We start from the raw sequence: 25,529 nt of genomic DNA, 5'->3' as shown, positions 1-25,529 counted from the left end.
TTTTATAAAATCTATATTGCCATCCGCATTAAAGTATTGATAAACTCTGAAATGGACAATATGATTTTAGCAATTATGGTGTAAGGGTCTCGCGAGCGCAGGTCGAGTTGTTATGACGACGGGGTCGTAAATCCGCCATTTTTGCCACCCTGCGACCGCGTTGCGACAGAGACGGAGAACTCCAACGAAATGAATGTCGAAAATAATCTTACGGCACATCAACACGGGGAGCACGGGAACGACGGCTGCGAGACTGTTACTATTCAAACGAACATCAGAGACGATGGTGAGACAAATCATTTTTTGAACTTGCTTTATATTTTGTGTTTTTATTGTTTGGGCCTAGTAAAATTCCCTCCATTGTAGACGTCGTTAGCAGCTAGTCACCACGAGCTGTCGAGATAAAAATCCAAATATAAATTTCTCAAAAGCTGTTTGTTTGTTGTTCTAGATGAGGACGTACACAAATGTGGGCGCTGTCAAAAGGAGTTTTCCACCTTGGAGTCTTTTATTCAACACAAGCTGCGTCAAAGCTGCAGACGCGAACCTAGCAGTCAAGATGAAGAGCAAATGGTACGATCAAAGGTAGAGTAAGTATTTGAATGCTGTTTTTTACGAGCAGCTCAAGTGCAAATTTCACTCCAGTTTTTGCCAATAACTCATTTGACGTCAGATGTTTCTCAAATGCCAGTCGCCGCCAATTTTACCACTTCAACTTATTTTTGTAGGCCTTCGGAATATTTAGTAATGTAGCTATGCATAGGATTTATCAAAAGTACGCTTGAACCCTAATCTCTCATTAGATTTTACGGATAGCAACACTAAAAAGTGGCGGCTTCATCGATCTAATCAAAGCCACTCCTGCCATATAATGCTGATTTACCATACTGAAATCATTGCCAGAGGTTTGATACTTACCGATCAGCTGCGCCAAAACACTTACAACAGTTAAAAAAACAAAGTATATTATTATTTTTTTAACATTTTTTTTTTTACGTTTTGGCACTCATCGGGACATGCTTTTGAAAATGTATTTATACGTTATGGCACTGAATGAGTTACGCTGCTCTATAGAGTCTGCTGTACATTTTATTGCTTTGCATTCCTAAATTTGTAACACTTTTTAGATCAATGTTTAATCTTAACCACCCATTCTTTGAATTTAAATTATAAATATGATTTCAAAAGGTTGAAACTGCCAATGGAAACTCAACAGTGTTGGAAGAAAATGCCAGGGTGCCAGAGAGCACCAACATCAGTGATTGTAAGTAAGCTTTTCACTATAAACTTTATGTGTAATTTAGTTTTGCAGGCATGGGGGGTCTCCAGGCGTTTCTCCTACTTTTTTAACCCTTGTTTTCTCCAAGTTGAATATTAATCTTTGCATAATGCCATCTATGCTTCAACTCAAACAGATGAACACAAATTATACTTCAGTACATACATTTTTATTTGTAAAGTGGCTAAATTGCATGTTTTTCCAAGCAGGCGCAAGTGCTAATTTGTTGGGACGAGGCTGCAGGAAGAAAAGCACCCCTCTCAAATTGTCCCAACATTCGGAATCACCTCGAGGCTCAGTTTCCGACAATGCAGAGGACAATAAGCCTGTTTACAAAGTCAATGTTGACGGCCGGTACCTTTGCCAGCTTTGTGATAAGACCTTTAAAACAGTGCGTTAAAAACAAGATTCCTATTCCAAAAGTAACCCCTAAGCAAGGGTGGTGTCTGTGAATAACAAAATGTTGTGTTTAACAGAGTAACATTTTAAAAACGCACATGAAGACTCACAGCGATCAGAAGAATTTTGCGTGTGAACTATGTGGTAACTCCTTCCGCACTAAAGGCTCCTTGATTCGGCACAACCGCCGCCACTCTGGTATGCTCAAGTCCTCAAAGTTTTCTCTCATTCAAAAAGAACGAATAGATGATATTCAATTTTCCTATGGGTGCCAATGTACAGATGAGCGTCCGTACCACTGCGTCCTGTGCGGCCAGTCTTTTAGAGAGTCTGGGGCTCTCACAAGGCACCTCAAGTCCCTCACACCCTGCACTGAGAAAATCCGCTTTGTTCAGTGCAAAGAGATTCTGGTGAGCAAGGATGGAAAAAAGAAAGGTATTGAAGCCAAAAGTGGAGAAAAACAACAAATAACAATAACTAACAGGTTGTCATTCCTAAACTATGTTATCGGAATTCCAACTTGTATCACTAATTAAAGTGCTGCATTTTGCATCATTTATAATGAATTGGACTAAAAGTTTTTTTTTTTTTTTTTTTTTTTTGCTATCAAGTCTGGATCATTTACTTTAAAAGTGTATGCAAAATGAAAACTGATGCCTGCATACAAAAGGAGTGTGTCTGATTTGTACCTAGGAGTTTGTTCTGATGTCCCAGAAGAGAATGGCCAACGGGAGATGGTGGAGTTGGAGGAGCAGCCAGCGGAAGAGACAGTGGTTGAGGCGCAAACAGCTATTGTCAATTTGGTAGAGGCGGATTCCCAAGAGGTCATACACCAGGTGCACTTTACCATGGAGGTGGATGGCACAACAACAGAGCAACAGGTGTGTGTCAAAGAGGCCTTTGGACATACGATGCCGGCTTATCACAACATTAAGAACACTCGAGTGCTCTCTCTCCTGGTATAGGTCATGGTGGATCCGTCACAAGCTGAAGCACTGGCCGCCGCTGCAGCTGCCGGCGACAACCTCATCTGCCAGGCCATCCTCAACTCTGGCATTGTGCTGAGGACTGAGGAGGTCACGCAGGACCCGCCTGCCGCACAAGAGCTGGAGAAAATGGTCATTGAGTGTCCTGTGACTGATGACACAGAGATCCAAGTTAAAGAGGAATTGGTGGAAACAGTGGTACAGGTAAATGAGAAATGAAACCTGAGCTTTCAAACTGTAAACTACATTGTGTAATAACAATTGATCAACCCAGTTTTGGGTTTAAACCAGAGGTACGATCGGGTCTAAATCCTGACCTCAACCAATTAACTTGATTTGCAGCCTGAAGCTAACACAAAATGTTTATATTTTATTTGTGACGAGTCCCTCGTCATTTTGACAATTTGAAAATTGGCCCATAAACTTATTAGCAGTACATCTTTAAGAATCTAGTGCGGCACTTTGAGAGAGAGGGGCAGAGAGACAAAAAATGACCAATGGTTAGTAGACCGATAAAAGAAGGAGTTCTTTGACATGGTGCAAGAGAGGTTTTTGTAAACTTTTTTTTTTTTAATGTTTTTCCTTTTCTTCATATTTTAAGTTTGGTATCCATGCATCGTTTTACCATAAATTTTATTTTATAAACATATTTTTATTTATTTATTTAAAACTCAACGAGGGGGAACTCTGGCCCAACCCAAACCTAATGATTGACATTTTTTAGTTCTGGCCCAAGCTCAGATACAGGCTTAGGCTTAAGATCTTACCTGTAGTTTTAGCAAGCGGGCAAGACAGTGTAAATATATAGATATACAAATATATATATATAGATCTAGTCCGTGTTATTAGGACCGGGTTCCGCCAGGTCCTTGAAAAGACTTAAAAGTCATTGAACACATTATTCTTAAAATAAGGCCTTAATTGGCATTAAAATGTCAGAAATCCAATTTTAGAAAGTCTAAAAAAATGTTAACTCATTATTAAGATTTATATGTTTGTTTAGTACGATTCATCAATTGTGTTTTACTTTCATGGCCACACGGCATGACCACAGTTATAGAATTATCAAAACAGTGACGTGGTTTCAGTCGGGGCTTTCAAAGCAGACTTGGGTCTAAAGTCTTGGGTCTACTCACAATACACATAGTAGTTGCTACAGAGACATTTATTTTGGACCATGTCCAGAAAGAGGACGTTTCATGTTGTTGGTCATAGCTAAAAGCTGTGCCAGGTAATGTGTACGAGGCACGATGTATTGTGTGCAAGAAACATTTTTTTTGGTTTGTTTGTGTTAATTGTGTTTTTTTGTCGACTTGGCCTTAAATTTGTTTTATAAGGCCTTAAAGAGTCTTGAACCTAACTTGCATTAAGTTGTAGAAACCCGTGAGAAACGGTTGTTGTGTTGAAAAATCGATGTTATTGTTTTATTTTTCCACTTATCTGGGAATTTTGTTGCTGTTAAATGTTTTTTTTCTGTGCACTATTGTTACAATGCACTTTTTTTCATTGCACTATTATAACAACACACTTAGAATTTTAGTCTCCAAGCACTAGTTTGTAGATGTGCTCACCTATTTGTCCTGACATTCTTTTTATCTGGTTTTTGTCTATCGTGGAGTGCCATTTCTAATTGCGTTGTAAACAATGTTCACTATGTTGTTTTCAGTGACAATAAAGACAATTGTAAAAATAATATTGCTTCCATAAACCAATTAATCAGGACTTTGCTAGAAATCTTTTCAATCTAACTTTTTTTCCTCGTATGTCCAGGAAACGGATCAGACAACCACCAAGTTGTACACGTGCCCACACTGTAATCGCTCTTTTAAGGGTTTGAACTACTTCCGCTTCCATGTCAAAGGCCATTCAGGCAAGTAAAAATAAACGTAATAATCAATGTTTTATTTCGTTGAGTGTCAGTGAAATACCCTGCAGCGCATTCACAAATATCAGCTAAAGGTATATACAAGATTTTTATTGACTGATCTTTTTGCAGGTTACAAGCCCTTCAGGTGCACCCTCTGCCAGAGGGATTTCCTGAGTGGGTACCTGCTGAAAAAACACATGGAAGTGCACGTCAGTGAGAGGCGCTATAAATGTGGGGAATGCGGAAAGCTGTACAAGACTGTTGGACACGTACGGGAACACATGAGGGCCCATTCAGATGTAAGACCCTTCCACTGCGGCAGATGCAAGAAATCATACAAGACAAAGGTAAAATATCTTGTGATTTTCTGTTTTACAGTTTTTACTGTAAATTTCAGACTACAGACCGCACCTTAGCGCAAATTTGAAGAAGAATCTTAACTTGTTTTTTTAAAAGCTGTACCGCTTATTAAGCTGCAGGCTTTCAAAGCCATATAAATGAACTAATCCGTGTCCATTTCTTACATTTAAAAAAAAATCAGTGGGGAAATGTCTAGTAAAGTGAAGTAACACATTATGTCGCTATTAAGACACTTTTTTTCGGTCTATGTGCCGTTTTCAATCTGAATCAACTAGTACAACAAAATATTTTCAAAACAAAACTCAATGTATTGTACTGACAAAAGGTAAAGCCTGATTGGATTTGTTTAAGAAAAATCGCATGATCAGTCGCGTGGTATTCAGCTCTTCACTCAGTTGCACACAAGACAAAGTGATAGGGAGGAGACCAAGTATTGCTACTACTGCATAATAAAAAAAACAAATTGGGCTTCAGAATTTTTGTCAGTACAGTACATTGAGTTTTGTTTTTGAGAAGGTTTTTGTCGCACTTGTGTCATGCAAATGTAATTACTATTGACTGCTGTGCTAGTTGATTGAGATTGTCAGCTGTGGACACAGTCCGCAAAGAATGTGCATATGTTTTTTTTTTTTTTTTGGTACTAGGCATTTTCTTGCTGATTCTGCCAAGATGGCGATCTTACTCCATTGGGATAGTGGGAATCTCATTCATCCATTTATGTGTATCACAACTTAGATGATGAGGTAAATGGCTACTGAAGTAAGTCATATTTACTCCCTTTTTATCCGCGCCTCAATGAATTTCTTCACTTTGAAATTCAGAGGACAGAACAAAAACATTGTTTTTGAGGTAAGATCTTGGTTCCAGCCTGACTCAGCCTAAAATGTCAAATATTGTGTTCGGGCCAGGCTTGGTTTCTCTCTTGATAACTTTTTTTTGTTTGTTTTTGTTTTTAAATGCTGCTTTTTTACAACAGTGAAAATTTTTCATTGAAATTTAGTTATATGCAACAAAGATGAGTGAGTGGCTGGGTTGGCGCGTTTGGACCAATTAGGCAGCAGCCACGGAGTAGGGTTTGGTGGGGGGTAGTTTTTGAGTTGAGTTTTATGCCTGATCTTACCTCTACATTGTGTCATCACCTGTCCCGGGACTTCGCGATGCGGAATCTTGTGGGCCGCACTAGTTCTAAGCTAGCTGCAAGGCGCCAGCTGAGGGGACCCGCTGGGGAAGTCGCCACTGACACCATTCACCTTGGGAAGAATAAAGAATAAACCGCACCATTTTGGAAGCCACAGTGTTTAAAATGTAGGAAAAAAAGTTATGGCTTGTAGTCCGGAATTTATGGTAATTTAAATGGCATCATTTGTGTTTTTGTATAATAACAACATTTTTAAACGCTCTTTTAGAATGCTCTACAAGTGCATCAACGTACCCACGGGGAGGAGAAGCCGCATGTGTGTAAATTCTGTTTCCGAGGTTTCCGGGAGAAGGGCTCGTTGGTGCGACACACTCGCCACCACACTGGGGAAAAGCCGTTCAAGTGTCCTAAGTGTGGCCGGGGCTTTGCTGAGCACGGCACTCTCAATCGCCACATACGTGCCAAAGGTTTGTGTGTTCCTGAAATAACAGGTCATGTGTCAACAGGCTAGATGATACAGAGTTTGTGTTATTGGTTAGGGGGTTGCCACAAGGACGAATCCAGCAAGCAACAGCAGGACGAGGAGGTTGTCACAGAGCAGCAGGTTCCTGCCACAGCGACAATCATCACCGAAGACCCTCATGCACTGCTGGTGGAGTTCTCTTCCGTGGTAGCGGACACACAGCAGTACATCATCAAGGTGAGTGAACATTTCAGCAGTTCCTACTTGTTTGAACTTCATGTGCTTGGAATCATTTAAAATGCTTACGTTTTGATGTTGTGTTTTTAAGGGCTAAAAAGTGCTTGAATTTTCTCAACAAGTTTGCCTAAATATGACACTGACACTGCTCACTGGTGACTTAGCTTCTGAATAACTACAGCTGGCATTATTTTGTATGACATTGTTCTATACGTTGCATTGCCCTCAGAGGGGCACTTGCTGGTGTGCTTTGGATTATTGTCCTGCTGCATGATCAAAGAGAGCATGAAGACACAAACTGATGGCCGGACGTTTTCCTTCAGGATCATCTGGTAAACACCAGAACAAATTACACTTTGTCCTGGTCCTGAGCCAGCAAATAAGCCACAGACCATCACACTGCAACCACTATTCTTTACTGTTGGCATCATGTTCTTTTTTTCAAATGCAGTGCCCTTTTTACGCCAGATGTAACTGGCTGAAATCCTTCCAAAATGTTAACTTTTTGACTCATCAGTCCACAGAATGTTTCTCCCTAAAGTCCTGAGGATTATCAATATGCTTTTTAGCAGTGTGAAATGCCTCTTGATGTTTTTTAGTGACAGCAGTGGTTTTCGCCTGGGAATTCTCTCCTTGGTGCCTATTTTGGCCATTGTCTTTCTTGAAATGGAGTCATGAACACTGACCTTAAATGAGGCCAGCAAGGTTCCTAGTTCCTTGGATGTATTTCGAGGTTCTTTTGTAACCTCCTGGAGGAACCCATGTTCATACTCCTGGAAGTAATCTTATTTGGTCCATCACTCCTGAGAAGATTTGCCACTGTTCCCAATTTTCTCAATTTTTTGATGATAGCTCTTGCAGTGATTTGTTGGAGCCCTACAGCCTTGGCAATGGCTCTGTGACATTTTACGGACTGATAGATTTCAATAACTTTTCTTGTAGTTTCTTCTGGAATTAGTTTGGATTGTTGCATGTCAGTTGTGTTCTTGATGTTTTGTAGCCTACTTCACTTTGTCTAAAAGATTCAATTTAAGCATTTTTTTGATTCAACACAGGTAATGGCAATCAATTTAGGGTGTGGCCTGTTGAATTTAACTCAGATTTCTCAAAACTGTGGTGAGTCAGTTACCTTGTAATTTAACCAGGTGGGCATTGACTTTTTCACATAATGCTATATAGGCCTAGTGTCTTATTTGATGGGATCAACATTTCAAAACGGCATTTTCTATTTCCTTCAGTTGTCTATGTGAAATAGTAAAATTGGTTCGATGATCTGAAACTTTTGTGAGTGATAAATATGCAAAAAACACAGAATTTAGGAAGGAGGCAAATACTTTTTAATGGCACAGCATATGGGGAGAGATATGTCTCCAAAATATTTACCGAGTACACACATATTATTTAGATTCACAAATATATTCACAATTTACTCAATACTCATACGTCTTGATAAATGCACACGCAAGATTCAAAATCGCTAATGTACATCACACATATATTTGTTGCTCTGCAAAATACATGATTCACAGCAGATTTCCTTTTTTAATGCTACTGGAGAAATTGAAAAATTTGCTTTGAAAGTGCTTAAAAAGTGCTTGAATTTGGCCATGTAAAAGGTTTATGAACCCTGCAATGTGATGGTACTATCAGATGGCAGTGATAGTAAAATTTTGTTGTAGACAAAATTAGAAGTCTTTGTTTCTATGAAACCAAATTATCTGGGTTGTTTTTTACATCGGAACAACTTTAGTAATTGTAAAACCTGTACGCCAAACAGTTACAGGGCAAAATGTTGTCAAATTTAAAAAAATAAATTCAGATATATTTCTTGTCATAACTCCTGCATTTGAACATAAGTTTTTTTTACTCATGCTTTTCTCATACATTCCTCAGCAAGATGAAGTTCATGAAGAACGGGTTACGCTCATTCAAGACAGTCAAAATGAGGTCAGTAACAGCGGATTTTCATTTTTTAAAACATTTTATTGTGTTTTTGCCTGTGATTAAAATTCACAACATTTAAGTCATGTTTATTTGTATAGCCCTTAATCACAAAGAGTCTCAAAAGGCTGCACAAGACCACAGATGATTGCAAACTACAGACTATTATTACACCATCCCCTGATCTAAAACCTGCATGAGGACAAGGGAAAAACTCAAAAACCTCAACATGAGGAAAATGAAGAAACCTTGACAAGTAACCCTCTTCCAGGATCATCAGGCTGCAATGGATGTTGCAATAACAAATCATACACGGCTATTGTCAACAGAAAATATAGGTTATTCATTTGCTATAGAATTGAAGTGTGTTTTAAGCCTACATTTAAACAGTTCCACTGAGGTTGCAGATCAAATATCAGGGGGAAGCGCATTCCACAGCAACGGGGCCCGAATGGAAAATGCTCTCGAACCTGCGGATCTCTTCTTGGCTCTTGCGAACACTAGTAGACCAGCATTTTCAGAGCGAAGACCAGAACATAGTGGGAAATAAATCTGAAAGATATGAGGGAGCATCTCCATGAATGAATTCGTATAATACCAATAGAACCTTAAAATCACATCTTAATCTAACAGGGAGCCAATGTGGGTTAGCTAAAATAGGGGTAATGTGATCAAACTTTCTTGTCTTAGTTAAAAGCTTTGTTGCAAATTTTTTTACCAGCTGAAGGCTCTTTATTTTAGACTTTGGGAGACCGGAGAGTAGTGCATTACAGTAGTCGAGACGGGAGGTAACGAACGCATGAATTTTAATCCCCGCATCCGACTGAGACAGCATTGGGTAAATTTTAGCAATGTTGCAAAGATGGAAAAAAGCTGTTCCAGTAATATTCTTAACGCGTATTTGAAAGGACAGATTGCGGTAAAAAATGACACCTAAATTTTTGACTGAGTCACTCTGGGTGATATTACATTTGTCAATGTTCAGAGCAGTTTTTGAGAACAAGTCATGGCATTTAGATGGACCAATACCGAACAATTCGGTCTTTTCAGAGTTAAGGCGCAAGGAGTTGAGTGACATCCATTATTTTATCTCAGTAAGCCAGGCCTCCAAATTTCCACAGTTTAGTGTGGCAGATTCCTACATCGGAAGATATAGTTGTGTCATCTGTGTAGCAATGAAAACTGATATTATACTTGCGAATAATATCACCTAATGGAAGCATGTTAATTTTCAAAAGAAGGGGCCAAGTACTGAACCCTTGGAACACCACAGGTAACACTAAAGGGCTCGGATGTCATTTCACCATACTTAACACAGTCTGTTCTATCTGAGAGGTAGGATCTGAACCATAAGAGGACGGTTCCTGAGAGACCAATCCATTTTTTCAACCGTTTTCGTAAGATATTATGGTCCACAGTGTCAAAGGCAGCACTAAGGTCCATTTAAGATCTTGCATATTGTCAGTTTGCCATTTTTGTATCACTGAATGTGAAAGCGCATCCCTGGGTATTCACGGTATCCTCAAAGGTCAATAAAGACAGAAAAATCACCCAAAAAGTTGTTCAGCGGTAAACTAGGATGTCAATGTAAACTATTCCATAACCACGCTCGTACCGCAAATGCAAAGCTAGAATCATCAAAACAATCGAAGATGGAATTAATCAATTACAAATACTTATAAAGACACACTGTTTGTAAAATAATATACATAAAAAACATTTTTATGCAATCAAACAAATAATTTGTCGAAGTCTTTTCACAAAATCTGATTAGATACAGTTTTTGATAAATATGGCGCGAAACAATTTTAGTAAAGGTCAATTTTCAACAGAAATAATTCATAGTTTGACTCAACGGGATTACGATTCAGTATGGTATGGAACTTTTGCTGTGACTTATTTTTGTTATTTTACATGTATCAAAACCAACATGTTAAAATTGTAATGTGCCATTAATACTTAAAGATTGAAATTTAGAATAAAGTAAGATTGATTACATCTCTGATATGTTTCATAGTGAAAATATTTGATTTGATGCACCTGTATCAATAAGAAAGAACCGTTTGTTACACCTCTGATAATGATATAAACATAATTAAAAATATAAACAATTTTTGCCGTATTTTCTCCTCTATTGTAGTGGAGCTTGTGTTGCGTGTTCTGACAAATGGTCCACAAGGGGGCGGTCGATTACAATCATACTTATTTAAGTACATGAAGGTTATTAATAAAACTCAGCAAATGGTAGTGCTATAATTAGTTTTCGAGAGAATAAATATTGTATACCTCCAAGTGTTGGTGTATTTTCTCTCTACATGTTTTTTTTTATCCTCTTTAAAAGGTTAACAAAGTACAAATAAGCAACTTGGGTTTTGTTTTGATTTTTACATTGAGTTAAAGGCACTACTTTTATTATTTAGTGCCTCCTAGAGGTAAGGGCACCGCCAGGCTGTACTTGCCCAAGACACACCACAAGAAGTGGTACCACTACGAAGCTGGTGGTTAAGGGAGCCCTTAGGGGTCAATACAACTTCTTTCATTGGGAAAAAAAGGAAGTAAACAAAAAACGCAAACACATGATTTATCATTTGAATGCATTTGCATTGCATTTTTTAGAAAATACCCGTGTTTATTTTACATAACATAGGCCTCACTTAGAGAGAGCTGACATAATTTTCCGCCATCTTGCTGCTACGGGTACCCGAAAAAAGCTGGGCAAAAAATGAGAAGGAAAAATGCGGTTTGGTCACTTCAAGTATTCTGAATTCTTCCTTGTACTTTTTAACCACTCGTTTTTGGTTACTACACCAGGTAGCCCCCTAAGCACAGCTGAGTAGCTCGTATACCGGGTCTGAATTGTGATGTTACTAGTAAAACGTTTTTTTAATGGTTGACTGATTTTTTTTTTAACCCTGCTTCCAACAATAAACCTGATAACATATATTGTTATTTAGGAAGTGCATATTCAACATGTAGACCTCTGCGCTAATTAGTAACAAAAAATAGCTCTCATCTTCAAATAGGTTGGAGAACCTTGAACTACACAATACGGTGAAATCCAGAGGTTAAATGATACAAACCGTTCCTTTGAAGCAGTGCTCAGCAACCTTTTTTTATACCACGGACCATTTTTCATCGACAATCCTAGTGGCCTAGTGGTGTGAATTCGGCGCTCTGGCCAAGGCAATTTGTGATTGATCCCTGTTGTATTTAATGCTAAGCAATAATGGTCAGCGATATTTGTCGAATGATCGATCATCGCTCAGTTACAGTGATATACAACATAAAACCTAGGTAGACTTTTTAGGGGTAAATAATTATTATTGTACACACACATGGATACTATATAATCAAAAATAAGGCAAATTACTTTCTATCTGTGCTACCCAGTACCAGTCCTCGGCTTGGTGTTTGCCGACCACTGCTTTAAAGTCCATTAACAAATTTTTCTATTCCTGTGCAATTCGAGTTGCAGCCAGAGTTTGTAGTTCATATTTTTGCTTGCCATCGACTAATCCACTGCCTTTGACGAAGATTCATTCAATCGGGTACGTCATCACTGCCAATGACATTATAGACGTCAAAGACCCATTTTGCTGGGCTGGCAGTAAATGAGTTAAAAGCGGTCCACTTAAAGTTAAAAACGTTAAAAACGGCTTTTCCCCAAAATCCACTTTGTCAAATATTGCTTAAGTGTCTACAGCTGCCGGTCAGGTACAGTAATCCCTCGTTTTTGGTAGGGGTTACATTCCTAAATCGTCCTGCGATATTCAAAACTCGCAAGTACAAATTGTATTTAATTATTTGTGTGAAGCACATTGTAAAGCACTTTAGGAAGTCTTCAGTGCTATATCAATGGCGAGCATTTACATTATTCAAGAATAAACCAAATTTATTGGATCAGGTATTTTAAAAAAAATGTAAGTACTGTAGTTTACAAACATTCTATTTTACCTTTTTTTTACTGACAAATTATGATTTTAAATATCTTGCTGTTTAATAGCACATCTGTATGGATTAAGGAAACGATCCACTTTACACGATACTTTGCCGCCATAATGTGGATGTTATGGAACACTGCATTTACCTTCAAAACATTTTTGAAAAAGTGCCATGGAGCCACTAGGGAGCACCAAAGACCTGCATGTTGCTTGCGCCATAGCAAGTTAAGCGGGTGGATAAGTCTAGATTTGTTGGCGACAGAAAGCATCTTTATCTGTTTAGCCAATCAGAACGCAGAACACAATGCTTAATGAAACTACGCGAAGTAGGAAAACCACAATAAGTAAACCTCGTTGTTGCAAGGGATTACTGTATTTCCATAACGTTGTTTGTGCCACAGATGGGAAACCACATTGTTCAAGTGGTGCAGCAAATCGTCAGCCAGTCTCAGAGCGCCGGCGGCACTGGCAGTCACCAAATCATCTTGCGCCACGCGAGCGGCGGCGAGGAAGGCGCCTCCATCATGGACTGTGGCGACACCATCACCATTGCCACGCCCGAGAGCCTGACTGAGCAGGTGGCCATGACGCTAGCCTCGGCTATCAGCGACGGCACGCTGCTGGCTGAGGCCGTCAAAACCGCGCAGGGGACGCTAGCCATGGTGACCACGGAAGAAACGGTCGAGGAAACCATCCAGTTGGTGCAGCAGCAAGATCCGCCAGAGGAGGAATACGTGATCAGCACTACGCCACAGGAGGTGGAGATTCAAACTGTCATTGTATGATTGAGTGGGGCCAGTTTGGGCCAAAGCGGTTATAACCGCACAAGAACATCGAAAGCACAAAAGTTTGTATTCATTTATATACAAAAATAATTACCATTTAATGACTTTCAGGGTACCAGAAAATCCTAAAGAACTTGGCTTTTATTTTGGTGCAAAATGTTTTTGTTTTTTTCTTTGTGGTGGAATTAAAGGGGTGATTTTAACAAAATGACACCTTTGCATGTCTTCTGCAAGTCTTTTTTTCCCTGCAGGAAAAAACTGTTTGCTGAAGTCACATTTATCATGAGACATAATAAGCCAGAGGGAATAAATGCTGTTTTCTTATTCCAGATGTTGTCATAGTTTGTTCAATGGGTAGACTTAAAAGCAGTTCATAAACTGACGAGATGTCCTCCCTGTGTTTTGGGCTTTTTTCAGTATTTTACAATTCCAATGATCCTCAAAGTTCAACTCTAAACAAGTACCAGTGGCACAAGATGCATTACCCTGACCACCCCTGTATATAGAGTCGGATTAGTGTTAATCGGTCATGGAAATTTGAATCCTGACCAGTTTTGCATTAGTTGAAAAAAAAAATCAGTACAGAGTATTTTGTTTATTTATTAGCATCTCCTGGTGGTAAAAAATGTAACTTCTTAAACAATATACAACCCTAGTGCTTAAGGGATCCAACCAACCAATATCTATATTGATTTTAATAAGAATCAAAAATACAGGAACTATTGAGCATTTATTTTTAATACCTGTAGGTAGAAAATGTGTACTTTACATAACAGGTGGCTCGCCTACAATGAACTGACATCATTGTCTACTGTCTTGCTGCTACACTTGCAGTGCCTCCAAAAACCTTGTGAAAGGGGGAGAATAAAAATGAGAAAAAAGGTGTAGTTTCGTCACTTTGATACTCTGTTGTTTGTATTCTTCCTTTTGCTTTTAAGCACTTGTTATCTGTTGCACTACACAAATACAGCAACATATAGTGGTCAAATATTACACAGTATCCCTTTTAAAAGTAATGGCAGAAATTGTGAATTTTAGTGTTTTCGTCTCATGTGCATTACTGGAAAAAAAGTTATATATTGTAGTTTTTGGTGTAATTTAAAGGCGGGGCCCGTCCTTTGCAATGCCCTTAAACCTTTGAAAGTTAAATATTTTCTCTTGGGTGTTACAATGCCTGAGTTCAAAGAGGCTTTATAAAAAAACATCCACCGAGCTTTTCTGTTTTTATCTTACTATGAGCAAGACTGTTTGTTATGTGCAACACATTAGGAAGTAGCAAAGGGAGAGAAGGTGTAAGTGGAGAGTGATTTCATGCTCGTCCGTTTTTTTCGTTGGTGTAGGATGAAAGTGGTGAAAGTAAGTAAAGGCCTGTTTCAAATACAGTCCAAACATCAGCCCAAACCCCAGCAAAGGGCGTCTAAGAAAAGCATACACTTCCACGCGTCAAACAACATATCTCCTGTTTATGACACTGTATGAGTGTGTGTGTGCTACTTAAGGGTTTCTCTTGTTAACTAGTGGCAGAGGTGATGACAAACGCTCAGATCGCTTTCCCGGTTGGTACATGCAGCCGTTTCTGGGTCACTCTTCAGCCCTCCGAGAGGACTGGCGTCCACGGGCAGAACATGAAGAGTGAGAGAGGAAGAGGAGGGCAAGGTATTTATAGAAAATGGGGCTTGGCTGTACCTTTTCCTTGCAAAGAACCATTTCTGAACCGGCCGACCCAGTTCTACGATCGTTCCCCGCTCGCTGAGGCTGGAGTGAACCTGAAGCTTTTTTTTTTGTTTCTCCCTTTGACAAACGTGACCTTCTGGCCCTCTTCAATCCTCAAGCAGGGCAGAAGAGTGTTTTGGTTGGATTGCAAAACGGGTTCGAGGGTTGTCAGTGGGCGCTTATCTTCTGCTTTTTGCCGCCCCCAGGCTCGGGGTGAAGAGTAAGGCTGGCGGGAACATGCCCCGCCGCCAGCCGGGCGAGGATGAGGCGTTTCCTGAGCCGAAAGGGACGCTTCTCCTTGCGCCAGAGCAAGTCTGGCCCCCGGAGCGCTTCCAAGGATTTCTGTGAGTTCCCTTTACTGGGTTGTCATCATTTTTCATGTTATGAACTTTGAGTAAAAAACCTGTAATAGGAGAAAAATGGAATGCGTATGATCCATATTTCAAGAACTGTAGCGCATTGTTATGATTGGCATGTATATTTAATCTGACTAGACACATCTCCAACTGTGTGGACCCAAATCAATCACTTGGCACGTCTCGTTGAATTTTTTTTCCCACTTTCCAGACTTTGCTCTTCTTAATTGGGCCCCCTAGCTTTGCATGCGCCTCTGATCATTTGCACAAAAGTGAATTGCAGTACTTCCTTGCTGCAGTTAAGATGGAAGACTTGCATTCCAATTAGCAGACTATTGAACTGGATCCACATTTTGTGCACTGGTGTTACGTTTTTTTTTGTTTATCTTTAATCATTTTTGACATAACAAGGCTATGCTTTAGAGTAGTGTTTCTCAACCTTTTTTGAGCCAAGGCACACTTTTTTCCATCAAATAAATCTCAAGGCACTGTGCATTGAAAATATTTTGGAAAATGATTCCTGGCGCCAATTTCATATTTCTTTTAAAGCTTAAATTATCATGTTGCCTAAATTGACAATACAATATTTTTGTGTTCACCGTGGCTCAGATTATTTATTTTGGTTAATCATTTTGCTGTCATTTGGGATGTTACTATAATTGTAACCTATTTTTCAAGTTTTACTATATTTCAATTTATTATTTTCTGATAAGAATAAAAATAATACTAAAAATGAGAAACATTTGCCCACCATTGCGACAAAAAATACTTCATAGTTTTACCTTTTTATTTTATTTTAGTAAAAAAAAAAAATTAAAATCTGCAAAATGGGCTTGATACGGATCCATCCTTCCATCCATTATCTGCACCGCTTATCCTCAGTAGGGTCGCGGGGGTGCTGGAGCCCATCCCAGCTATCTTTGGGCAGTGGGCAGGGGACACCCTGACCTGGTTGCCAGCCATTCGCAGGGCACACAGAGACAGGCAACTCGCTCATTCACACCTAGGGACAATTTGGACCAGCCAATTAACCTGCATGTTTTTGGAATGTAGGAGGACACCGGAGTGCCCGGAGGAAACCCATGCAAGCACAGGGAGAACATGTTCCGATCTCATGACCTCAGAACTGTGCCGCACACGCGCTAACCTCTGCGCCACCGCGCTGCTCGATACAGATATCATAAACCAATATACATACAATGTTCTTGTATATTTGTTTTAGTCCGTGCTAGATGGATTTCCTTATTATTGCATTCAATTGCGTTTCATTTTTCATCCAATTCATGGTCCCTGATTGCCACTAGATCAGTGGTTCTCAAACAGTTATTAGGGAGGCTCCCCAAGGGGTGTGTGTCACGTTTGACCTCGGAACTTTTTTTTTTTAAACTCTCCAAATAATCACGTGCAATTACATCTCCACTACACTAGGGAGCAGTGGCACCCTCGTTGGCAATGTTTAGTTTACTTTTAACCTCCAAACCGTGCATATAGCACAGAGTATAAGCATTGAGTATGAAGTGTAGAGCCTTAAGTGGCCCCATTAAATAAGGTATTAACCCGGATGATGTGACAGACTTCTTTGAGGGGCGTGAAAAGTTTCTTCTTCTGAGGCGGAGTGCTGACAGAGAATATGTGAGAAGCACTGTACTATATGATAATAATAATACTGATATCATTTTGATTATCAACACTTAAAAAAATAGGCTTTTATTAGCACCAGTACCTAGTATCAGTACTCCCCCTTTCCTTATGTATTATATACATTATGTTTATACTCAAATAAATGATTTTGCTCATTCTGCTCAGTTATTTTACGTTACGATCAAAACAAAAAACAACAAAAAAAAAAGACGGAGCCGAATTATATGTCGTAGAAAAATCTTTTTTTTTTTGTAGTGTCCACACAGGTTCCATGTTGCTCAGCAATCTTTAACACATTTGAAAAGGACAAACGCTCGGGTTTGCCTTAATTTATTAGTCCAGCACAGAATAATAATACCCTGGCTGAGGGTGGAATACTTTACAATTTAGGTGAGTCGCATTTGTTCACCGAGACGTCAAACTCCCAGTAGTTGCCTTGGAAGCAATTACTAAAATAAATCACCCCTCTCAAATAGTCAAGTTTGATGCATCTTGGGGTTTCTTCCTGCATCAGTAGAACGAGGTCAGTGACCACAGGGGGAAGGCCAGTTGAAGGACATCTGTGTCTTTAGGCAACTTTCCTTAGGCTGCTTATTTGATGTGGCTAGAGTCAGAAGAACACTCTGACCTTGCTTTCACCCCTCACAGCTTTCTTATTTATGCAAAAAACTAGTTCAGACCATTAGGTAAACCAGTGTTTAGTGGTCAAATAAAACATACTGTTCCTTTAAGAAAAATCAAAACGCTTCACTTCAGTAGCATTAGCCATTAGACTCAACATGCACAAATGTGAAATGAAAATGAGAATTATATTGCACAAAAGACACTGAGGTTTTGGTCCTACTTTTTCTTCATGATACTAAAATCCATATTTCATATATTTTTCACTTGCTCGACTTGTGGAAAAAACTAAACAAAACAGAAACTTTACAGGGCTTTTTCCATAGTGTGAAAACACATGTTTTAACTTGCATTTGCAGGGCCATTAGCATTATTTTGTCAAAACAAATGCCAGTGACCCCTCTGAAAACAGGTCCGCGACCCACTTTTGGGTCTCGACCCACCAGTGGAGAAAAACTGATGTAATGTAACTGAAAGCAAATGCTAAAAAGTATGAGGAAGAATCCTCACTACGGAGACTTAAAATGACCAAACCACAACATCTTACTTCTAATTTTCTTTTGACCAGCCTTCTTGAAGTTTTTGGGCACCCGTAGCAGCAAGTTGGCAGACAATTATGTCAGCTCTCTATAGGTGAAGCTTATGTTATATTAAATAAATAGTTATATGTTGATGTATCATTATTTAAAAAAACATGTTTGTATTGTAGACCTTGTACTCTTGCTTATTGCTTAACCAATGTTTATTAATTGAGTTTTTCGTATCTCTATGAAGCACCAAATAATTCCTTACTTTTGAGGAATGGAAATATTTCTTTATTTGGGTTGAATGTTGGCTCCGTTGGGAACCACTGAGTTAGAAAACCATCACAATGCACCTTTGTATTTTTTATTATTTAAACTGTTTTGAAAAATAAGACCCCAAAACAACCATGCAAAGCAAGATGGTCTCATCTTTACTTTTTGTCCTCCAGTTCTCGGCCTTCCCACGACCAATCAAAACTGGCCTGAGGCTTTTGGATTTCGACTGGGAGGGGCAGGTCCAAGCTATATCTTGTCAGTCGTAGAGGGCAGCAGCGCATTCCTGGCGGGCTTGCAGCCCGGGGACCAAGTGGTGGACATTGAGGGCCAGGACGTGACCAACCTCAGTACCCCTGCACTCATTGCCCTGGCTCAGACTCTCAAGACGGTGCCGCCCAGCATCGGGGTGGTGTCGCGCATTCAAAAGGTATGTTGGGGAACAGGGGTTTGGCGTGTTACAGAAAAAATGTCATTAGTTACAGTTACTAGTTACTTCATTTTAAAAGTATTTGCATCCCCCAATTATACATCCATTCTATCCCAGAAAGGAGCATTTTAACAAAACCTACTAATATTCATCTTCAATTTACTTAAAAAAAACACTGGCTCACAGCACTCCAATTTGGAACGTGTGGCTGGCACTCAGAGTTGATATCTAGTTTGTGTTTTGTCTTCAAACCACTCCGAGATTTCCTTCTCCATTTCTGGGTAATGTCCAAAATATTTACTTTTTTTCTCCAAAAATAATTTTACCCCCCAGAAATTCAGCATTCATTTGTGCCATTGACTTAGTTGTTCGTTCCTGTATAAGCCACGCACCCTCGTGCTGCCTACCATTACTTTACTGGTGACACACAACCAAATATACGCATATAAACTGACCTCCTGATTTCAGTATTTCATTTTACAGTTGTAAATACAGTTTAGATGTGAGAAAATACGATGGGAAGAATATCAGTAAGGAGAATTTACATGTTCTCATACCCTGTGCTTGCAGTTACAGTGCATCCGGAAAGTATTCACAGCGCTTCACTTTTTCCACATTTTGTTATGTTACAGCCTCATTCCAAATTGTATTAATTTAATCTCTTATCTCAAAATTCTACACAAAATACTCCATTATGACAATGAGAATTTTTTTTTTAAAACTTTTTTGAATGTATTAAAAATAGAAAATTAAGAAATCACATTTACATAAGTATTCACAGCCTTTGCCATGAAGCTCAAAATTGAGCTCAGGTGCATCTTTTTTCCACTGATCATCCTTGAGATCTTTCTACAGCTTAATTGGAGTCCACCTGCAGTAAATTCAGTTGATTGGACATGATTTGGAAAGGTCCCACAGTTGAGTGTGCATGTCAGAGCACAAACACCAAGCATGAAGTCAAAAGAACTGTCTGTAGACCTGCGGGACAGGATTGTCTTGAGGCACAAATCTGGGGAAGGATACAGAAAAATGTCTGCTGCTTTGAAGGTCCCAATGAGCACAGTGGCCTCCATTATTCGTAAATGGAAGACATTTGGAACCACCAGGACTCTTCCTAGAGCTGGCCGGCCTTCTAAACTGAGCGATCGGGGAAGAAGGGCCTTAGTCAGGGAGGTGACCAAGAACCCGATGGTCACTCTGTCAGAGCTCCAGCGTTCCTCTGTGGAGAGAGGAGAGCCTTCCAGAAGGACAACCATCTCTGCAGCAATCCACCAATCAGGCCTGTATGGTACAGTGGCCAGACGAAAGCCACTCCTTAGTAAAAGGAACATGGAAGTCCGTCTGGAATTTGCCAAAAAGCACCTGAATGACTCTCAGACCATGAGAAACAAAATTCTCTGGTCTGATGAGACAAAGATTGAACTCTTTGGTGTGAATGCCAGGCGCCATGTTTAGAGGAAACCAGGCACCGCTCATCACCAGGCCAATACCATCCCTACAGTGAAGCATGGTGGTGGCAGCATCATGCTGTGGCGATGTTTTTCAGCAGCAGGAACTGGCAGACTAGTCAGGATAGAAGGAAAAATGAATGCAGCAATATATAGAGATATCCTGGAAGAAAACCTGCTCCAGAGCGCTCTTGACCTCAGGCTGGGGCGAAGGTTCATTTTTCAGCAGGACAACGACCCAAGCACACAGCCAAGATCTCAAAAGATTGGCTTCAGAACCACTCCGTGAATGTCCTGGAGTGGCCCAGCCAGAGTCCAGACTTGAATCCGATCGAACATCTCTGGAGAGATCCGAAAATGGCTGCGCACAAACGTCTCCCATCCAACCTGATTGAGCTTGAGACTTATTGCAAAGAAGAATGGGCAAAACTGCCTAAAGATAGGTGTGCTAAACTTGTGGGGTCATATTCAAAAAGACTTGAGGCTGTATTTGCTGCCAAAGGTGGATCAACAAAGTATTAAGCAAAGGCTGTGAATACTTATGTAAATGTGATTTCTTAGTTTTCTATTTTTAATAAATTCAAAAAAAATTAAAAAAATTAAAAACAACTTTTTCACATTGTCATAATGGAGTATTTTGTGTAGAATTTTGAGATAAGAGATTAAATTAATACAATTTGGAATGAGGCTGTAACATAACAAAATGTGGAAAAAGTGAAGCGCTGTGAATACTTTCCGGATGCACTGTATATAAACAAGCCCACCCTTCATGTGTCTTGTATTCAGCGCTATGATGCTGGAACGTATATTACTAAGCAAAAGAAGCAAAGGAGGAACCATGTAAAAGCAAAATACCTTGTTATTTATGATCTGATTTTGAAAAAGTAGCAGAGTATTGTTGTAACGACAGTTGAGTTAGAAGATTTTATTAATAACGCGTTGCAGCACTCATTATCCCCAAAATTATTTGCGTTCTTGGATTGCGTTTCTTGGTTACAAGTTACTGAACCGCATATTAAACGAAAAATGTATAAACAATCAAATGGCGTTTGGCCATTTGGTGTGCGTACATGTTCCCTCTGGAGCAGGGTCTCAAATTCAATTTATCTGGGGGCCACTGGCTCTAGGGTCTGGGATTAGTTGGGCCAAATTGGATTTTCCACTAGAAAGGCTCAAATAAAAACGTTCCACTGTCCTGGAATATCTTTTCAGAGAAAAATCTGCAAAAAAAAGATCTAAATAAAAAAAAAACCATATAGAATTGTTATGAAAATAAATCAATGAATAGTAAATTAATCTATAATTCGCTTGGGCTGCACTTGCATTAAAGGGACGGTGTGTGTGTATTCATCTAAAAAACTGGCAAAAATACATGAAGCAACACATTAACGTGCATTTAAAAAAATATTAGTAAGTCAAGAAAAATGCATTTATTTTGCATAATTGTCTGCTGTTAGGTTTTACTTATCAGGTTGACCTTCCAATTTGAATTATTTAATGAACAGATTGATTAACAGACTTCTACTGGGCTTCCTTAGAAAAAATAATCTGGCTTTTGAAGACTGGATTTTTCATACCCCTGACGTTTGTGTTTTGCAACAACACATGTTAGAAAGACAATTCAACTTCTCATAATTCTGTTTTTTATCCTCTAAAAAGAACGGCTTGAATAGTTTTGCACTGAGGATCTTGGAAAGTTTTGGACATCTTAGTTTTTCAAGATTTTTCCAGTTCTTTTTAATATCATGTTTTAAGTAACTCTCATAGGTTTGTTTTTCTTATAAAACAATACAAAACGATCGTTTTTGGCAAAGAACGAGCGGATTATTAGCATCCCTGTTGATTTTAGTGGGGACATCTGATTTTAGTCAAAATGGTTAATTTTCCTTACCATCAGATCGACATCACTCCCAGTCCGGACGGCCGTTTTGGCTTCACCATCGTTGGCGACAGTCCCCTGATGGTGGAGGACTGTGTGCCCAACGGCCCGGCAAGCTGCGGAGGCCTCAAGGTCAGGGACTATGTGATGGAGGTCAACGGCATCCCGGTGAAGCATCACGAGACGGCGGCGGCCATGATCAAGGCGGCTCAGGGTCGGCCTCTACGTCTGGGCGTGCTCAGTATGGCGCGCCGGCCCAAGAGGCTCAGCAGCAGCATGAGGGTACTCTCGCAGAGCGGCGACAGCGTGAGGGACAGTCGAGCCCACAAGGCCATGGAGTTCAACAAGAAGGTCAGTGCGATGCAGACGTAAGATCGGGCCTAAAATTATCGGCCCGACCTATGAACTTGATTTGACTCGGTCCGAAGCAAACCCCAAATTTTAGGACTCGAGAGGAGAGAGGATTTATAAAATCTAAGTTGAACAAGACTGGATGAACATTTACATATTTTAACATCAACGGACAATTTTCCATCATTAAGTGAATTTTGCCGGCAGGAAAAGTTAAAGGCCGTCTGTCATTTTGACGGGTTGAAATTTGGGCCTCCAACCATAGGAGCAGTACATCCTTAAAGCCCCAGTGTGTCACGTCCAGAACAAAGGGTAGACCCAATCGCATAACGTTTCTCACAAGTTTATTGGAGCGGAAAGAGGAAAGGCAGCGCCCGCGATTCGGTGCTCCGTGGACGCGGGAAGCAAGCCGCTCACAGAATTGGAACGTGTTGCGAATGCGGAAGAGGATCTTACGGAGCGGGAGATCGTGGTGTCGAAGACGGAACAAACAGGTCGATAGCCGGGAAAGGAGAGCCAAAACGTGGTCGGGATAGAAAACGGGACATAAGTCCGGAAGGGAGAGTAAAACGTGGTCGGGGTCAAAAACAGGTCGTAGCGGGAGACAAATGAGGAGATCAGGAACGGACGGGTGGAAAAACAGGTACAAAAAAGCGGGACAGACAGGAGTCAGCGTCAAAGTGCTTGCCTTGTAACAACAGAGGTTCGCTGACGGACTGACAACAGGCGAGTGAAAGGACTGAGCTTAAAAAGGACGGGGAACCAATCAGGTAGCCCGCAGCGTCTGGCGCCAAACGAGCGGGCACAGGTGATCCAAATCAGTCATCATGACGCAGTGTGCAATATTTGACCACTAAATGGCACTGTATTTTCTAATGCTAACGAAAACTAGTGCCAAGAGCACAGCGTAGCAGAAAGACATAAACGGGTCCAGAAAAAAGGTCGGCAACGGGAATCAGACAGAACAACAGGGCAGGATTGAGTCAGGAGTAACAAAATTTTGCCTAGCGTGTAGCGTAGGTTAACAAACGATCCGGTGAGTGTTGTCAGGAAAGCGGGGGTTTAAAAAAGAGAAAGCAGCCAATCGGCGTCCGCGGATGTTGGCGCCAACGGAGCAGACTCAGGTGCCCCGCATCAGTAATCATGACATATGGTTAAGAGGTTTGGTTTTCATTGCTAATTAGCTCTCTGCACAAAGATTTTAAGTAGTGACACAAAGTGTAGCAAAACCTCCAGTTAAACCACAAAAACAATATTAAACGGGGATGAGAAGACAGGCGTGGGTAAACGGGGATAAAGAGGAAAATGAAAGTCGCTAAATCCTAGACAAATAGATTTGACAAAGCTTGACTATGGCTGAAAACAACTGTGAGTCTTACTGTGTCCAAAATTGTTGGCAGCGGAGAGTATGGAGTCAAATAAATTAATCCGCCATTTGAAAAAATAACACCCCTATTACCCTGAGCCACTTGATTGTAACTCAAGCTCTTTTTTGATTTGGTCACCAACTCAACGTCCGTACCTATTATTGCCAACAATCATCCTGCATCCTTACTTCTGTAAGACAGCGAATGTTGTTGGCATATCAATGAGAAGGATCTGAGATTGTCTATGTGCTGCTTCAAACCCCTCTTTGATAAGTAGTGTATGTATTGCAAAATTGTGATTTGTAGCCAATAATCCACACGTCATTAAAAACAATCTGCACAACCGGTAATTATTTTAGCCTTTATATGTTTGTTTTGCAAGTTAACATGTTCTCAATATTCTGCTCTTGAGTTCATGTTGGTGAGTATTTGTGAGATTAGACCAGTGAATGCATTAATGTATGCTATGGATAAACTGAATGTATCTGACAGGCGTCAATTAAAGCTCAAAAGCTTCCTGCTTCTCTTTGGACCCATCAGGTGGAGGAAGTGCTGGGCGAGGAGCCTGAGGTGAAGGAGCAGCTTTTTGATGTGTTGAAGCAATACGCCAATGACCGGGATGTAGAGAGTCTGGCTGAGGCCCTGCCTGACATCCTGATCACAGACCAGCATCAGCAGCTCATTGAGAGCGTCAGGTAGGGTGACCCGAAAAGACCTGCAAAGATGAGTGAAAACTGTCTTGCATTTCCTTCCTGGAAACTCAAAATCTAACACGCCACAACTTTGAATTTTTTTGTCACTCATCCTCATTCCTGCTTCTCTCACACTGAAGCTCTCTCTCTCTTTTAGTCTTCTCTCTCCATCTGCTGTTAGGCGTTCATTCTTTGATACACGATTGTGTGCTTGTAGTACATTGCTGGTTCCTTTTTGTCTTCGTGCATCTGTCCAGCCACTCGGCAGGCTGGGCGTCTTCTGGATAAGAACGCATACCAAAATTGAGAGAAACATGCCAGCAGGACTATGGACATACATGTGTGAGGTTCTGTAGCGTTTCAGATTGTGTGCCAGAGGAAATGATGACTTGCTGCCTCAGGTGAGTTCTTGAGGTATCTTGTGTTCTAAAGGCTGAAATGTTTTATGGTGTCCTGGCATTGATCATTCATCAGTGTAGAACTGATGAAGCCACTTTATGATGTCAAAATATGTTTCAGAATTCAAGTGCTGTGTCTTTACTTTTCAGTTACTTTCCGCTCACCTTTAATGGCTTCTGTGTTGGCTACAAAATAAAATACTCTATTAGATTTGAAAAACAATGATTGAGTTGAATTGAAAATTTTGCCTTCTCAAAGTCATTTATTTCAGACATTCTGAAGAATCATCAAACCGGAAGCTGTTCCTAATATTCTGCGAAGAATGTATGGATTTATTGCTCTTATTTCATTATAATCCCTTCACTTTCAAGGCTTAGGGAGTAATGGAATACTTGTAATGGATTTATGTAATTAGGATACCAAAAGTAATTTTATTCAG

General features: G+C 40.1%; 2 protein-coding genes across 5 annotated transcripts in view; both read left to right on the top strand.

Moving 5' to 3' along the window:
* Nucleotides 1-143: 143 nt before the first annotated feature.
* Nucleotides 144-13,607, top strand: e4f1 (E4F transcription factor 1). 4 transcript variants are annotated; one of them, XM_088338987.1, is made up of 14 exons: nucleotides 144-286; nucleotides 452-573; nucleotides 1,189-1,264; nucleotides 1,489-1,670; nucleotides 1,756-1,876; nucleotides 1,961-2,113; nucleotides 2,372-2,559; nucleotides 2,644-2,868; nucleotides 4,435-4,534; nucleotides 4,661-4,878; nucleotides 6,298-6,496; nucleotides 6,569-6,729; nucleotides 8,623-8,676; nucleotides 13,013-13,607. In XM_088338987.1, the coding sequence occupies exons 1-14, from the start codon at nucleotides 190-192 to the stop codon at nucleotides 13,394-13,396; spliced, it is 2,280 nt and encodes a 759-aa protein (XP_088195113.1). In that variant the 5' UTR covers nucleotides 144-189; the 3' UTR covers nucleotides 13,397-13,607. The 4 variants fall into 4 exon arrangements, with proteins under 4 accessions (XP_088195113.1, XP_088195103.1, XP_088195095.1 ...); XM_088338977.1 differs by having other exon boundaries at nucleotides 1,486-1,670; XM_088338969.1 differs by having other exon boundaries at nucleotides 452-585.
* A 1,764-nt stretch (nucleotides 13,608-15,371) lies between these two features.
* grid2ipa (glutamate receptor, ionotropic, delta 2 (Grid2) interacting protein, a) overlaps nucleotides 15,372-25,529 on the top strand; it is a 48,319-nt gene continuing 38,161 nt past the window's right edge. Inside the window, exons 1-4 of the mRNA XM_088334913.1 lie at nucleotides 15,372-15,453; nucleotides 18,701-18,954; nucleotides 22,300-22,632; nucleotides 24,540-24,694. Of these exons, the coding sequence (XP_088191039.1) occupies nucleotides 15,372-15,453; nucleotides 18,701-18,954; nucleotides 22,300-22,632; nucleotides 24,540-24,694 (824 nt within the window). The remainder of the gene's footprint in view (nucleotides 15,454-18,700; nucleotides 18,955-22,299; nucleotides 22,633-24,539; nucleotides 24,695-25,529) is intronic.

Source organism: Urocampus carinirostris, chromosome 1 (genome assembly GCF_059441175.1).
Source record: "Urocampus carinirostris isolate Australia breed hairy pipefish chromosome 1, RoL_Ucar_1.0, whole genome shotgun sequence".
Classification (NCBI taxonomy): domain Eukaryota; kingdom Metazoa; phylum Chordata; class Actinopteri; order Syngnathiformes; family Syngnathidae; genus Urocampus; species Urocampus carinirostris.
This window is presented reverse-complemented; position numbering and strand designations above follow the sequence as displayed.

Excerpts from the sequence above, each read along its gene's own strand:
- e4f1 (XM_088338959.1), top strand. The coding sequence starts at position 190 with ATGAATGTCGAAAATAATCTTACGGCACATCAACACGGGGAGCACGGG. Across the intron at positions 1,265-1,485 it reads GAGCACCAACATCAGTGATT|CAGGCGCAAGTGCTAATTTG; the intron begins GTAAGTAAGCTT and ends TGTTTTTCCAAG. Across the intron at positions 6,497-6,568 it reads TCGCCACATACGTGCCAAAG|GGGGTTGCCACAAGGACGAA; the intron begins GTTTGTGTGTTC and ends GTTATTGGTTAG.